General features: G+C 38.7%; 1 protein-coding gene across 3 annotated transcripts in view; it reads right to left on the bottom strand.

Moving 5' to 3' along the window:
* Positions 1 to 15,125, bottom strand: part of ATE1 (arginyltransferase 1) — a 158,971-nt gene that overhangs the window by 101,179 nt on the left and 42,667 nt on the right. For all 3 annotated transcript variants that reach the window (XM_068961569.1, XM_068961567.1, XM_068961568.1), the window contains exon 8: positions 13,796 to 13,828. In XM_068961569.1, coding sequence (XP_068817670.1) covers positions 13,796 to 13,828 — 33 coding nt within the window. The remainder of the gene's footprint in view (positions 1 to 13,795; positions 13,829 to 15,125) is intronic.

Consider the following 15,125-nt stretch of genomic DNA (forward strand, 5'->3'; position numbering starts at 1 on the left):
TTGCATATGCAATTTCAAACTGAATGCAACCAATTCTTAATTTTCTGGAGACAATCAGTACACTATAGATGGCTACCAAAACTAACACACTTCCCACTTCATAGCTGTACTCTAAGTAGATATAATGACAGTCTACCTGGAAAAAAGACTCCAACCTTATTTCCTGTTAATGTCCAAACTATTTGAAATTAAGATATTTTAAGGGACAGTTCTGAGAAAATATGTGGTGGCTGGACATGCAGTTCCCACCAAGGAACATTCCATTAGAACAGATCTGCTTTCAAAGAGTTTTTGTTCCCTGGGCAAAATCTCCCCTGCTGAAAAGACAACTATAGCCTTGAAATAGTTGGGAATATTATCAATAGTTAACCAATATTCCTTGTAACCTCCACCAGCAAAAAAAAAAACTGTTTGCATTTTGAAGTTACCTTACCTTTTTCTTAGCTGATTCTGACAGTTAACACAAATTAAAACTACGCTGATCGGATATTACATTAGACATCAATGTTTCACGTTCATGTGTGTGTGCTGTCATATCCAACTCTTTGTGACCCCATGGACTGTAGCTCACCAGGCTCTCTGTCCATGGGATTCCAGCCAAGAATATTGGAGTGGGTGGCCATTTCCCCATTTCTTTCTCCAGGTGATCTTCCTGACCCAGGGATCGAACCCACATGTCCTGCTTGGCAGGCGGGTTCTTTACAACTGAGCCACCAAGGAAGCCATCAGTGTTTTATAGCCCATTTGATATTCTAGGAGCCAAATTTTTTGACATTAACCTTTAAAGTATGAAATTATCTTACGTACGTTTAACAAATAATGCTAACTCTATACAACATAGCAACTGAAGAACAACTCTGTAACAGGGCTGCACCAAAAACTTTAGTCTATGCAAGCTTATTCTAAGCTGATTATTTCCAAGTATCACCTATATTTCAAGCCAGAGACAACCAAGTTTAAATGATCCTTAAAAAAGAAATAGTTCATGTAACAGTATTTGTTATTCTACTTTAAGAAACATTTTCTCTATTCACAAAGGAAATATATAAAAGTAAATTTTACTAATATAAATGACATCATTTTTATAGCCTGCAGATTAGAAAGAACTCATTCAGTCTTCCTATTCACACAACTCTCTTAGGATATACTACATTACTTTATGATAGGTGAGCATCTAAAGGCCTTAATTTCACCAGAATCCCTCCGTCAGTGAAGATTATCCATTCTTTAGAGAGAAACGTACTCTTTATATCATCTACCTCAATTTCTGGTGGTAATCTCAATAAAAAATACTCAGTAGCATCTAACCTAAAAACTCTATTCAGCACATATTAAATAAGACCATGACATTGATAGCATAACAACTTCTATTCACTTCTAAACTGGGGAGAATGAGCCAGATTAAAATAAAATCATAAAATAAAATAATCATGGTAATTCATATAAAGAACTATTATGCAGTAATTTAAAAACATGTTTAGTGAGATTTTTAATAACATTATAAACATTTCTCCAAATTAAGTTAAAAAAAAAAGTAAAATGAGATATGATCCCAAGCACATGAAAAATTTCTGTAGGACACACACAAAAACTTTTAAAGATGGGAAAAAATCTGATATTGTCAGTAGAGAGTTTAAGTGATTTTTTTCTTATTCTTTTATCATCTATATTTTTTAAAGTCTTATTTTTAATAACATATATTAATATAGAATCAAAAAAGTTTTAAAAACCCAAGGTTGAAGAATTACCAGCAAGTGTTAAATAGGTGGTTAACAGGGGATTATTGAGATTACCACCAGAAATTGAGGTAGATGATATAAAGGTGAAATTTGACAAAGGTCAAAGAAATTACTGGGTGTTCTTTCACTGCAGTTCTGGGCTTGACTGTCTATTAATTAAATTATTTTTCAATTTGGTTGGAGTAGAGGTTAACTTACAGACTTCTGTCTAGTGGGACAAATAATCCAAAAGTTTACCATTTAATGCCTTGTAAGACAATAACCAGTTGTATTTATCTAACTCAGCAATCTCATCTCAATCTTTTACTAAACTGTTTGCAGATATGTATCAGATATATATACATATATATATATATATATCAATATTTTCATAAATGCTCCTGGCATCAGTTCTAATTTCTTAAATGGTTCCTGCATTAATTAATGAGTCAAATTAAAATCTGATATGTGTTCATGCCCTACTGCATGAAGATCATGAGTTCAGCTTTTGGAAAATTATAGTTTAACAGTTTTGGAGGCCATCCACCAAGAAGCTCAAGTGAACTAATTCACCCGATGGAACCAAGTAAATTTTTAAGTGCCCTCACAGTGCCTTACACCTAACATGCCTTTTCTTGACTCTCAAAGAGATTCCTGTGCAGCAAAAGAGTTCGATCTAATTTTACTCTCTTTTTCTCTCTACTAAGCCTGTGCTTCTGTTTGTCTTATGACTAGTAAGTTATCCCCATTACTGGAGCAATGGCTGACTTTGGTTCATAGTCAGGAACCAAAATGGATGATGGAGATCTATTCTCTACTGAATGAGAGAAGACAGAGAATCTGGTTTGTTAGTTTTTGTGTATTTGTAAGTTCAATCAGTTAAAGAGAACAACTCTTTGAGTACTCAACCAATGAGTTTCTGTATTTTTAAACTGAAGCTGAAGTTGCAGAACTGAAGCTAAAAGCTCTCTACATGGTTTGCATCTATAAATCAGAAAAGCTGTTTCTTCTTGTTGTACATAGAACATTTTCCTATATCCAGAGAGTATTAATAAACCATACAGTTGCATCTCTTAGATAGAGGAGCTCTATAAATTTGACTGGATTATTTTACTTGGCATCATGTCCTCCAGGTCTGTCCACACTGCAGTATGTGCCAGAATTTCCTCCCTTTTTAGGGATAAATAATATTTTACTCCTGTGTACTTATCATATTTTGTTTATACGTTCATCTGTCCATAGACACATGGGCTGTTTATACTTTTTGGCTGTTGTGAATAATGCTTCTATCAACATTGATATATAATGACTGTTTGAGTCCCTACTTTCAATTCTTTTGTGTATATACCCAGAAGAGGACTACCTAGATGACACAGTAATTCTGTTTTTAATTCTTTGAGGAATCACCATACTGGTTGCCATAGAGGCTGTACCATTTTACATGCCCACCAGCAATGTACAAGGGTTCCAACTTCTCCATATCCATGCCAGTATTTATTATTGTCTGTTTTTTTGATAACTGCCCATCCTAATAGGTATGAAGGTGATATGTCTTTGTGGTTTTGATTTGCTTTTCCCTAATAACTGTTAATGTTGAACAACCAATATTATTTTTATGTTTCGTGCTGGCTTAATTTCTAAGATACTTATATAATTTTTAAATGTGGATTAATGTAAATCAACAAATTTAATGAATAACCTTTGGATGCCTCAGCAGTTTCTAAGTAAGAACAAACACTAAATCAATGAGCATAATTTTAAGTTTATATACTTTTATTTCGTAGGTCCGTCTAGTCAAAGCTATGGTTTTTCCAGTAGTCGTGTAAGAATGTAAGAGCTGAACCATAAAGAAGGCTGAGCGTCAAAGAATTGATGCTTTTGAACTGTGGTGTTGGAGACAACTCTTGAGAGTCCCTTCGACTATAAGGAAATCAAACCAGTCAATCCTAAAGGAAATCAATCCTGAATATTCACTGGAAGGACTGATGCTGAAGATGAAGCTCCAATACTTCGGTCAACTGATGCCACCAGCCAACTCATTAGAAAACACCCTGATGCTGGGAAAGATTGAGGGCAGGAGGAGAAGGCAATGACAGAGGATGAGATGGTTGGATGGCATCACCGACTCAATGGACATGAGTCTGAGCAAGCTCCAGGATGGTGAAGGACAGTCCATGGGGTCCCAAAGAGTAGGACACGACTGAGTGACTGAACAACAACAATTGCTACAGAATGGTCCTATCTTTGGGTCACGTCAATAAACATTTTCATCTTTGCCACAAAAGGGATGTGAAAGAAAACTGTGATATTTGTATTTCTGCACTGTCTCAGTCTTCCATAATGCTCACCTAGAATAGGTAATTCTCAATTTCCTACCTCCCAAGTCCTCTCTACAAAATGGAAGTTATCACTTTATTAAAAATATAATGAACATGTATAGTTGAGACCATATTAAGGACGAAAATAAGAGAAATAACATCTGTGAATGCAAGGTAAGAAGAATTTTTTTACAGAAAAAAAAACAAAAACCAGGTGGAACTAAGTAAAATGTCAACTTGCTTCAGAGCACAAAAAAGCATAGTGACAGTGAAAGTCCAAACCTGAAGGACTAGAGCAAGCTGTCGTTTGCGGAAAGTTTCTCTTATTTTCCCAGTTTAAAATACCCAAGCCTGAAAGGAAGCTACAGAACATGTTAAAATGTTAGCTAAGTTCACTCAGTTTTGAAGGACGTCATCATCTGGGATACTCTTCCTAAGTTTGCAAGTGAAAAAGTGAGGGTCAAGGCGCTTAAGAGATTTGCCCAAGGTCACACAGCCAACTTAGGAGAACACTAAGAAGGACCTGGAATTCCCAACTTTCAGTTCAGTGTTTTTCTCAGTGGACATGGCTTATGTGGTACACCACATTAAAACACAATCAAAATATATTAACATGTTCTGTTCAAAATAATGAATGGAGATACTTCAGCAATTTACTAAACCAAAGTATGAGTCAAGAAATATATTTCTTGATGACAGAAATCTTAGGAACTAAAAAGCTTCAAAGAAAGCAAAAAAGTTTCCCCTAACATTTACAATTTCAAACTAGCAAGACTATAATTACCAAAATTTGAACTTTAAACATAGGAAACTGAGAAAAGATTTACAGCAAATGTTTTTAATAAATATGACAGAAGTAAAAAAGGAATTTATTTCTTTATTTTTACTGTAGAGCAAATAGATAAAAATTAAGATGTGAATATACTGTTTAGTTTGACATTTCCTTATATTTATATTTTCCTTTACATTTTCATGGACAGAGGAGCCTGGAAGGCTACAGTCCATGGGGTCGCAAAGAGTCAGACACGACTGAGAGACTTCATTTTTACATTTTCAGCCCTCATCATCAAACAAGAAGACATTTATGAGGCACTATCTAAATGCTCAAAAGGAAAAGTAACAGGATCCCAAACTTTTCAGTTTTACATATCTGTCGGTATTTACGGAGCACCACAACACACACACTAGAAACAAGAGTGACTGTCCTAGTGTGAGCACTTAATGTCAGCTCAATTTGAGACTCCTGCTTTTCCAATCTTTCTTACAGAAGAGAAAAACATCCCATGGTGACAACCCAAATGGGTATTTTTATTCAGAACTCAATGACTGCCAACATCAAACAAGACGGACATCCCCATGGAAACTAATCCACGCCAGGATTTACCATTCAAACATTTTCTGAAGCATTCATGCACATCTAATAGGTAATGAAAATCGTCAAGGCAGATCACCTTAAGTCCGAGCACAACTGAAGATGCTCAGAGTAATGATGAATACCACTAATTGCTAAAGGAAGGCTTGCCTGGCAACAAGATATCTTGAAGGAACTTAGATGCCTAAACTAATTGACGTCCCAAACAGAAAAATCTGCAACAAGGAAACTTCACAGCATTTTTCTACTTGATGTTTGGTTTTCCATTCTAGTGTGCTTTCTTTTATTCTCTGAATCAATTGTTATTTTTTTTCACATGAGATCAGTTTCTGGGCAAAGACTTTCAGTGGATATAATTTCACTGAGAAATATAGTTTCAGCTTCCACTGATTCAACTATGATGTGACGTTCAGAGACTAACTAGGAATAAGTTCATTTCTGAACTCAACCCAAATCTGCTGAGTACCACTGTCAGCCCCGGGAGTACTGTTCTGACTACCACACAGATGTTCAAGCATTACTGCAGAGAACTGAGAGCAAAGAATGATGTCTTCAGTTCAACTGGATCTTTATCAGCAGCCCTACCCCAAACAGAACTGCCCAACAGTCCTCAGACTCAACTGAAAGGGAGAGCAATCAATTACAATCCAAATGATTTGGGGGATTTGGCTTCAGAATTCTAACTGTTGCCTCAGCCAACATGCCCTTGCCTATTCAACCTCTGATTCTAAGCGTAGCGTTCAGCCCCTGGAAACTCCAAGACTGTTTCCCAACCCAGGTAACTAGAAAAGCAGCCGTCTTCACTCTTACTTCCACTTTTGACCGGAGGCTCAAACCACTGCCCAGCGTTCCATTTCTGATTAGTAAGTAACAAACAGCAGACTGGCAACCACTCTCTTGAGAAGGTCCAGCCCCTCTTTAGTTACCTGTCTGCCCTGGCCTCAGCTCTTTCAAAGCAGCTGGTCCTCCCAAGCACTGTATCAACTCACCAGTTCAAGCCTTATCTCCACAGCGCTCCAGTTCAGGCCAGCTCTCTGGCTATCACACTAGATATGTCCTCTTCATATGGTAAAGCTGTTTGAACTCCCTTCTCATGATAAGCAACTCAACCTTCTGCCCACCTCGCCCTCCCCGCTACTACCTCTGCAAGCTCCCTTCACTTCTACAGGACTGAGTTTAGGTAAGAGCCAGTCCCTCTTTCAAATTCTGATTACTGGCGACATCATGATACCTGCCACAGCCATCCCAAGGTCAATGCTACTTCATATGCTGAGTGAAGAGATGGTTAGGTTCTCATGGTCCTTTATTTTCCTGACAGCAAAATGAATGAATGTCACCACAGGCTACAAAGCCGGATCCCGACCCACGCTACCTGCAGTCTGCAATCAGCACACAAATGTTCACATACACACACCCTAATATACACATATGACCCCAGTGTACAAGAGTTTCAAGTAAGAAACAAAGTAGTTCCCAACTTCAAAAAAATTTGTAAAGTTGTTTCTGCGAACTACCAAAAAATGCTAACGTCTAACATTACTTAATACTGGGTGTCCGACTCTTTGCAAACCCGTGGACTGTAGCCCACCAGGCTCCTCCATCCATAGGATTCTCCAGGCAAGAATACTGGAGTGGGTTGCTATTTCCTTCTCCAGGGGATCTTCCCGACCCAGGGATCGAAACCAGGTCTCCCACATTGCAAGCAGATGCTTTAACCTCTGAGCCACCAGGGAAGCCCATAATATTGGGTACAACTAGTTAATATTTAAATGTTAAGGAAAACATCCATCTATTTCAATACACAATACTATCCTGGCAAATGTTTACACCATATTAACAGTTTACATTCCCATCAGCAATGTTTGAGGGTTCCAATTTCTCCACATCTCACCAACCCTTGGTGTTGTCTTCTGATTATAGGCATCCCAGTGAGTTTATGTTGGTATCTCATTGTGGTATTAATCTGCATTTCCCTAATGGATTGTGAGCATCTTTTCATGTGCTTATTAGTGATTTACATGTCTTCATGGCGAAATATATAATCAGGTCTCATCTATTTTTTAACCAGGCTGCTTGTCCTTATTACTGCCAAGCTATAGCAGTTCTTTCTGTTACTGATTCTAATTTCACTTAAAACAGAGATTATTTCAATCCCTTTAAATTTACTGAGATTTGTATATTGTTATAGCATATAATCTGTCCTGGAGAATATTCCCTATATATACTTGAAAAAATATGTGTTTTTTCATTGTTGGGTACAGCTTTCAATAGGTGTCAATTAAGTAGAAGTGTATTAATAATTTTGTCCAAATCTTCTATCTTGCTTGTAATTTTCTATTTGTTTTATCAGTTACTGAGAAAGTTGTTCTAAAGTCTCCAATTATAAGCAATGAATGTGACTACCTCTCTTTTCAGTTCCATTGGTTTTTGCTTCATGTATTCTGAGGTTCTGTTTTCAAGTGTATCCCATTTTGGATTACTGTCCTCATTTGATGAACTGACCATTTTATCATTATGAAATGTCCATTTTCTTTCTGCTAAGAGCCATTGCCCTGAAGTCTATTTTGTCAGGTATGAGAGACAGCCACTCCTAACATAACATAATCATAATTTACTATGAGAAGTATTTACACGGTATAGTTTACTCTGGTCTTTTAACCTACTCATGCTTTCATATTTAAGTTGGATTTTCCTTTTCTTATTTTATCTAGTCTGATTTTCTGCCTTTCAAATGGAATGTTTAGACCTGTATTGCCCAACAGGATAGCCAATGGCCACATGTGGCTACATAAGTTAAATAAAATCTAAAAATTTTTTAAATCAGTGCCTAAAGAGCACAGCGGCCATGTATGACCACTGGCTGCATACATGTTTTCAACTGTACAGATATAAGGCATTTCCCCACAGAGCAGACTTTTGGTTTAGGTCATTAACATTTAGTGTGACGACTGCTATGGTTGGGTACAAGTGCACCTGTTTGCTATTTGTTTTCTATTCAACTCACTTGTCCTTTTTTTCACCTGTGTTTTTTCTCACCTTTTGGGAGACTGAAAACGTGTTACCATTGCTACTATCACTACTCGATTATTAACTCTCTTTGCTCTTTTTCTGTTAAGACTATTCTAGGGCAATAGTTTTTAACAAGGAGTCATTTTACTCCCTAGGGACACTTAGCAAAGTCTGGAGACATTTTGTTTCAACTCAGGGGACGGTGCTACTGGCATCTCTAGGGTAGAGGCCAGAGACGTTGCTGAGCATCACACAATGCACAAGGCAGGGCCCAGAAAAAAGATTTACCCAACCCAAAATGTCAACAGTGCCACGCTGGCATATCTCAAGTTTTTCACTGTTTTCCTTCAAATAATATTATCATCACTTCATATAATATAAGACTCTTAAGACATGTTGCTGTTGGTCACTAGTAGATCTTGAACTCAACTAAACCACCTCTCCAGGTTCAATTTTCTTCATAAGGAAACTGGAAATAACTGCTGCATAGATATTCTGTGAGAATAATGTAACCCAAGGGTACTCCCATATACTACAGGTGCTAACTTCTGGAAAAATTATTATGATAACTGCTAACGAAGAAGATCTTAAGCTATCTGGAATGAAGGAATAGGACATTCTTGAAGAGAATCCTAATGACCCACATTCCCACGTGGCTTAACTTTTCTTACAAGTGCCTCTTCCGGTAGTTCTCTACCTTCAGGATGATGGCGAGACTGCACCCTACTGGCTGGCAAAGTCTGACTTAGAATTTCAAGAATCTCTCAGCCTGATACATAATCCCTTTTATTTACCTACATTTAATTGAAGACATCTGTAGGTGGTGCCACACAAATGTAATTCAGGCTTAGGAAATGTCAATAAAAATGTCTGTAAGGGAGAGATGCCATGTAAACCTAGCAGGGGAACGCACATCAGCAGCTACAGAGCCACACGAAATTAGGAATATAATGGAAATATGCTGCCTGACTTGACGAGGTGATAAAAGCTCTTTTCCCATAAAGCTTAATGAGCTCTATTAGTCTTCAGCTTACAGGAATGTAAAAGGGTCAGCCCCACAGAGGGAAGTAACTGACTCTCCACACATGGCTCCATTCAAATGACAGCAGATCAAATTACTGATGTGATTACTATAACCTGACAATTTCGTTAGATTCATGTGGCAGTTAACTGTTTAGGACTTCCAACAAAGGAACATGGTTCATTCTTAGTAGTTTTTGCGGACAGAATGAAATTTAAAGTCTCCTTCATTTGCAACTACAAATCTCGTGTATTTTACTGCCTCTACTGAACTATTTTTCCTTTATTCAAAATAAGGTATTTGGGGATTAATCATATTTGCAATTTTCCTCCTCCGGCTAAAGCATAAGCTTAATGGCAAAATTAAACATTTAGAGATTCTCAGCATTCTTCTGCCTTGGCTTTGTTTTGGCTCTCGGGTTCTGTGCTGCAGCAAAGGAACAGAATCCTAAACTCAGCACTGCTGGAGACTTGGGGGGAGCAGGCACTAACTATGCCATCAGGTGGCCCCTGGGAAATTCCAAGCTAGAAAATACCAAGAGAATGCTCTCAAAAAAATAAAAGGTAAAGTATTTCCCAAATGCTTCAAGAAAAGAAAGCGCATTGGTCATCTTCAATTTTGCTTCTTTTGCCTTTTCCATGTCCATAAGTCCAGTGAGAAAAAAAGATCAATTTAGTCAAGGTAAAATACAACTCCAGATCATTAAATGGAGAAAGCAGATTAGACAGAAAAGAACAGAAACTATCACTAAACTTTGATCACGACGCTCTCCTTTCTACTTTTCACCAAAGACTGAAGCTTCTACATAAAGATTCCCCAGCATTTAACCAGAATAATAGGTAATTTTTATAATATTTGTTTGGTACAAATCTAGGTGTATGGTTGGTACCATTCCAAGACCTATGTATACTTGAGATCATCCAAAGGTGAAAAAAACAAAGATCTTAATCTTAAGTAGCTACAGTCTAGCTGGGAAGAAAGACTGTTAACCATATTGAGACATAAATATTGACATGTGTGTGCTCTGGCAGGCCTGAGATCTGCCAGATTATGCAGAAAAGCTTGCTACTCTCAGCCTTCGCGGTGCCTACTTACCTATTCCTTCCTTCCTTCATTCATTCATTCATTCATTCATTCAACAAATATGTTAGGGGAAGCACACTGATTGAAACCGTCCACCCTGGCCAGGCACCATAGTAACCATTTGCATAACTTGTTTTACAACAGGAGGTCCCGGTAAGGAACAAGGAACTAATAAGCCTCCACCAACTGGAAGAGTTCGGAAAAGGTCAAAAGGAAACACCCCATGTCCGACCACCTCCCAGAATCCTTCTCTCTGGCACCCATTTGGCTGAACAAGGCGTGCACCACCAGGAAGGACTCTGAGTCAGAATGATTGGCTAAAGACAACCCAGCAACTAATCCCATCACCATAAAACTGGAGACTGCAAGCCATGTGGCCGAGCAGTTTTCCTGGGTTCCCTTACCCTACTGCTCTCCACCCAGGTGCCCTTTCCCAATAAAACCTCTTGCTTTGTCAGCATATGCGTGTCCTCAGACAATTCATTTTCGAGTGTTAGACAAGAGCCCAGTTTCAGGCCCCGGAAGGGGTCCCCCTTCCTACAACAAATACATATTCAGTGCTTCCTATGTATCAATGTGTGTACATCCTCAGTCGTGTCCAACTCTTTGTGACCCCATGGACCGGAGCCCCCCTAGGCTCCTCTGTCCAAGGAATTCTCCAGGCAAGAATATTGGAGTGGGTTGCCATTTCCTACTCCAGGGCATCTTCCCAACCCAGGGATCAAATCCACATCTCTTGCATTGGCAGGTGGATTCTTTACCACTGCACCACCTGGGAAGCCCGTGTATCAATAGTACTTAACTATATATGTAAACACAAGGAAGCAAGAGAAGTAGGGTCCTCTCTTACCGAGCTTACATTTGAGAGAAATCTACTAGTGAGGACTATTTAAAGTATCTCTGCTATTGTTCAGTAACATCTTCAAACTGGTACTTTGTCCCAGCGAGGCAGACATCAAGCTCCAGCCTCCTCATTTACTCCCTGTGTAGGTAAATTCATCCAGCGCAAATGCCTTCTGCTCAAAACTCCTATTCCTGGCAACTCCTCTAAGCTCTTGCTTAAATGAGGGTCCAGCCTTAAGCATTATCAACATTATCTCTTCTTCTAAGCTCCTGTCAGGCCCTTTTTTCCCCCAAGACCAGACCCTGTTTTGACATTAAAGATTTCCCTGATGTACATCTCAGTCAAAAGACAACATTATACTTAAAAACTGATTCTGAGAGATTATATTAAGTACAATAATCATTTTATGATACTTTCCCAAACTGCCTTTTAACTATGCATGTTTTCATGAACCAAATCATGGATTTTTTTTTTTACAAAATCAAATTTAATTTTTCCATCTTTTCCTTTGTGATATTTCTCATTCTGTGTTTAGAAAGCACTTTATCAACTAAAGAGTAGACTATATAATTTATATTGTCTTCAAGTTTCTTATGATATAGTTTTAACTTTTATTGCTTTTACACCAAAATTCATTTAAAACTCTATGTGACAGGTATTACACTTGGCATTTATCACACATTATCTCATTTCATTTTAATAACCCTGTAAGTATTATTATCTCCATTTTTTAGATTAATTGAAAGATGAAATGACTTGCTCATGGGTCACCCAAGGATCTTTCATTTCAAAGCCCAGAATCTTTCCAAGCCTTGTTTCTCCCTGGTTGCTGGATGTAGAGAATGGAACCAAACCTGGATGGTCCTACCCCTCTAGTCTGCTCCACTTCCCCTGAAACTCACTCAAGCTGGCCACCAGGAGGGCGGGCCACACCACATAACAACAGGAGCTTCAAGAATCAGAGAATATAATATGGAAACAGAGAAGGGAACAACTGCCTCTATGTGGAGCAGTCACAGGGCCTCGCACACAACACAGCATCTAGGCTCGGCCTGAGGCAGGGTGTGACATGAAGAGGCTGTGACATGAAGAGGCTGGGGGCAGGGAAGGGAACAGAGTGAGGTAAACAGAGGCAAAAGGAAGGACAAGTGAAAGGCAGGGGCAGTCTTACCTCACGAGGCTGAAGGCATGGCCTGAGAGGAGAACGCAAGTATCAGTAATACTTGAATAGCACTTTGTAAGCTGCTCCCATGTCCACTGGTTGTGCGGCTCTAAGTGAAGGCCTGGCCTGAACCCCGGTTTGGTGCTGAGTCCAGCATCCCTCCACGTGCCCCGCTGCTTCCCCTCTCCAACTCCTTTCCCAAAGTCTCACCATCTTCCCCAATTAACTCCTTTTCAACCACAGCTCACACCCATATCTAGTTCTCTGATTATCTAAGAGTTTTTGTTATCTCACAATTTTATCACTGGATTTTCAGTTTTAAATTGCAGAACCATTATGAGAATTAGAGGAGAAAGTGAGTCGGGCACCTAGAAGTCTACCTGGGCTATAATGAAGCTCAATACAAGTAAATCCTTTGCTCTTCCCTAATCAATTTACGGATTTTAAAAAGTTCTCTCAAACTAACTGAAACCTCCTTGCTGACAGCTTCTGCCCAGACTTCTCCAGCTCCCCTTTAACACCAGGGCAGCTTACAGAGGATAAAGTCAATGTGAGACCGTTATGGGAGGAAGGAGACAAAACAAGGCTCTATAATAGATTGGTAAAGACTCTGTCTGCCAGTGCAGGAGACACAGGTTCCATCCCTGATCTGGGAAGATCCCACATACTGCAGAGCAACTAACCCCATGCACCACAACCACTGGGCCTGTGCTCTAGAGCCTGGGGGTGGCAACTGCTGAGTCCATGTGCCGCAACTGCTGAGTCCATGTGCTACAACTGCTGAGTCCATCTGCCGCAACTGCTGAGTCCATGTGCTACAACTGCTGAGTCCATCTGCCGCAACTCCTGAGTCCATGTGCCGCAACCACTGAAACCTGTGTGACCTAGAGCATGCGCCCAGCAACAAAAAGAGCCACTGCAATGAGAAGCCCGAGCACCGCAATTAGAGAGCAGTCCCTACTTACCACAATCAGAGAAAACCTGCACAGCGCTGAAGACTCAGCACAGAGAAAATAGATTAAAAAAATAAAAAATAAATAAGTAAAATGGACTGATTTCGCTCTACCTGATAAAATGAGGGCAGTGATCTTCTGTGAAGGTGAACAGCTCTGTAGCTACTGGAAGTCTTATAAAACAGAGTGTGCATTCATCTCATTTATGGTATTGAAGAATACACATCCTGACAAAATGATCACTCCTAAACTATCAAATAAATGCCTCACAAAAGATACCAATAGCAATATTAAGGTCAATGAGTAACCTCTTACCTCCAAAGGTGAGCTGCAAAGGAATCTTGTGAACTGTAGAATCACATTCGAATAGAATCAGTTCCATCCAATGAACGAGCAGCAAAAGAGAACATACAAAAAAAGGGAAAATTATTACAAAATTTTCCAAAAAGAGCACATCAAGCGAACCTAAATGTCCACATATAATGCTTCATACACTATATAATTCATTTACAGAGCACAGAAAAGCTCAATCTAGACCACAGCATGAGTTTAAATATTTGTCAAAATCTGTATAAAACAAATAAAACACAATATTTTATTTTTTAAAGTTTTATGTTACAACCCTTATGCAATAAAGCAATCCGTGTAATAAAGGAGGAATCAACAACGTAAATGCCACAGGCAGAGCCAGGGAAGTGCCCGCCTTCAGAGAAGAAAAGGACGTAAACCAAAACGGAAAGCAGGAACAGAGGGAAATTGAACAAACCAAGAGGGCAGGTTGGTTAAGTGATAGTGAACTAAAGGGGAAGTTATTTCTCTAGAACCCAGGCCGTTCTGCCCTTCCTCTTTTTTCAACCTCATACACATATTTTTACTCTCTTCTCTTTGACTTATAAATTTCATAAATTATAAATTTATGGCTTATAAATTTCATCTGAAACTAAGTGTTACACGCTGTTTCTCAGCATTTAAGTAAAGAAACAAATTTTGGAACTGGGGAGGAGCTTGAAAACTGACAAAGCAAACTGTGGGTTAGCTCTGAGATGAGGACTGTTACATACCTTTATTCATATTCATGATGGTAATCATGTTTTCTTAGATGTTATTTACAAAATCAACACTCCAAATCCTTTGAGACATTGTAATAATAAAAAAGCCAAATAATATAAACTCTGGATCTTACTAAATGCAAATTAACTACACAATGTGATGGCAGGCCAGTTAGCAAGCACTCTTGAACTTCCTCTCCAGAACAGAGCTAGCTAGTACTCACTGGGAATATAGATGTTTTGATTCTCTTTTAGAGATACATACTGAAATATTTCTCTATGAAATTACGTGATGTCTGAGATTTCCTTCAAAAGCACGGGGGGCTGGAAGGCAAGTTATGGTGGGCAACGTGCATATAAAACAAGAAGCGACATTACATGAAACTAGTGAGGACAGGAGATGAGTATATGAGGATTCATTATAAAGTCTCTCTACTTTGTGAATGCTTATAATTTTCATAACAAAGTTTAAAAAACATACCAGACATTTCCTACCTCCAAATCTAAAGCAAGTAAATTCCTAAAAGATTACTGCTGCCAGTGTACTCCAAAGCCACATAATTAACTAGTAAGTATCATCTAGGCCTCAGATGAAA

The sequence above is a fragment of the Capricornis sumatraensis genome, chromosome 23 (assembly GCF_032405125.1).
Source record: "Capricornis sumatraensis isolate serow.1 chromosome 23, serow.2, whole genome shotgun sequence".
Classification (NCBI taxonomy): domain Eukaryota; kingdom Metazoa; phylum Chordata; class Mammalia; order Artiodactyla; family Bovidae; genus Capricornis; species Capricornis sumatraensis.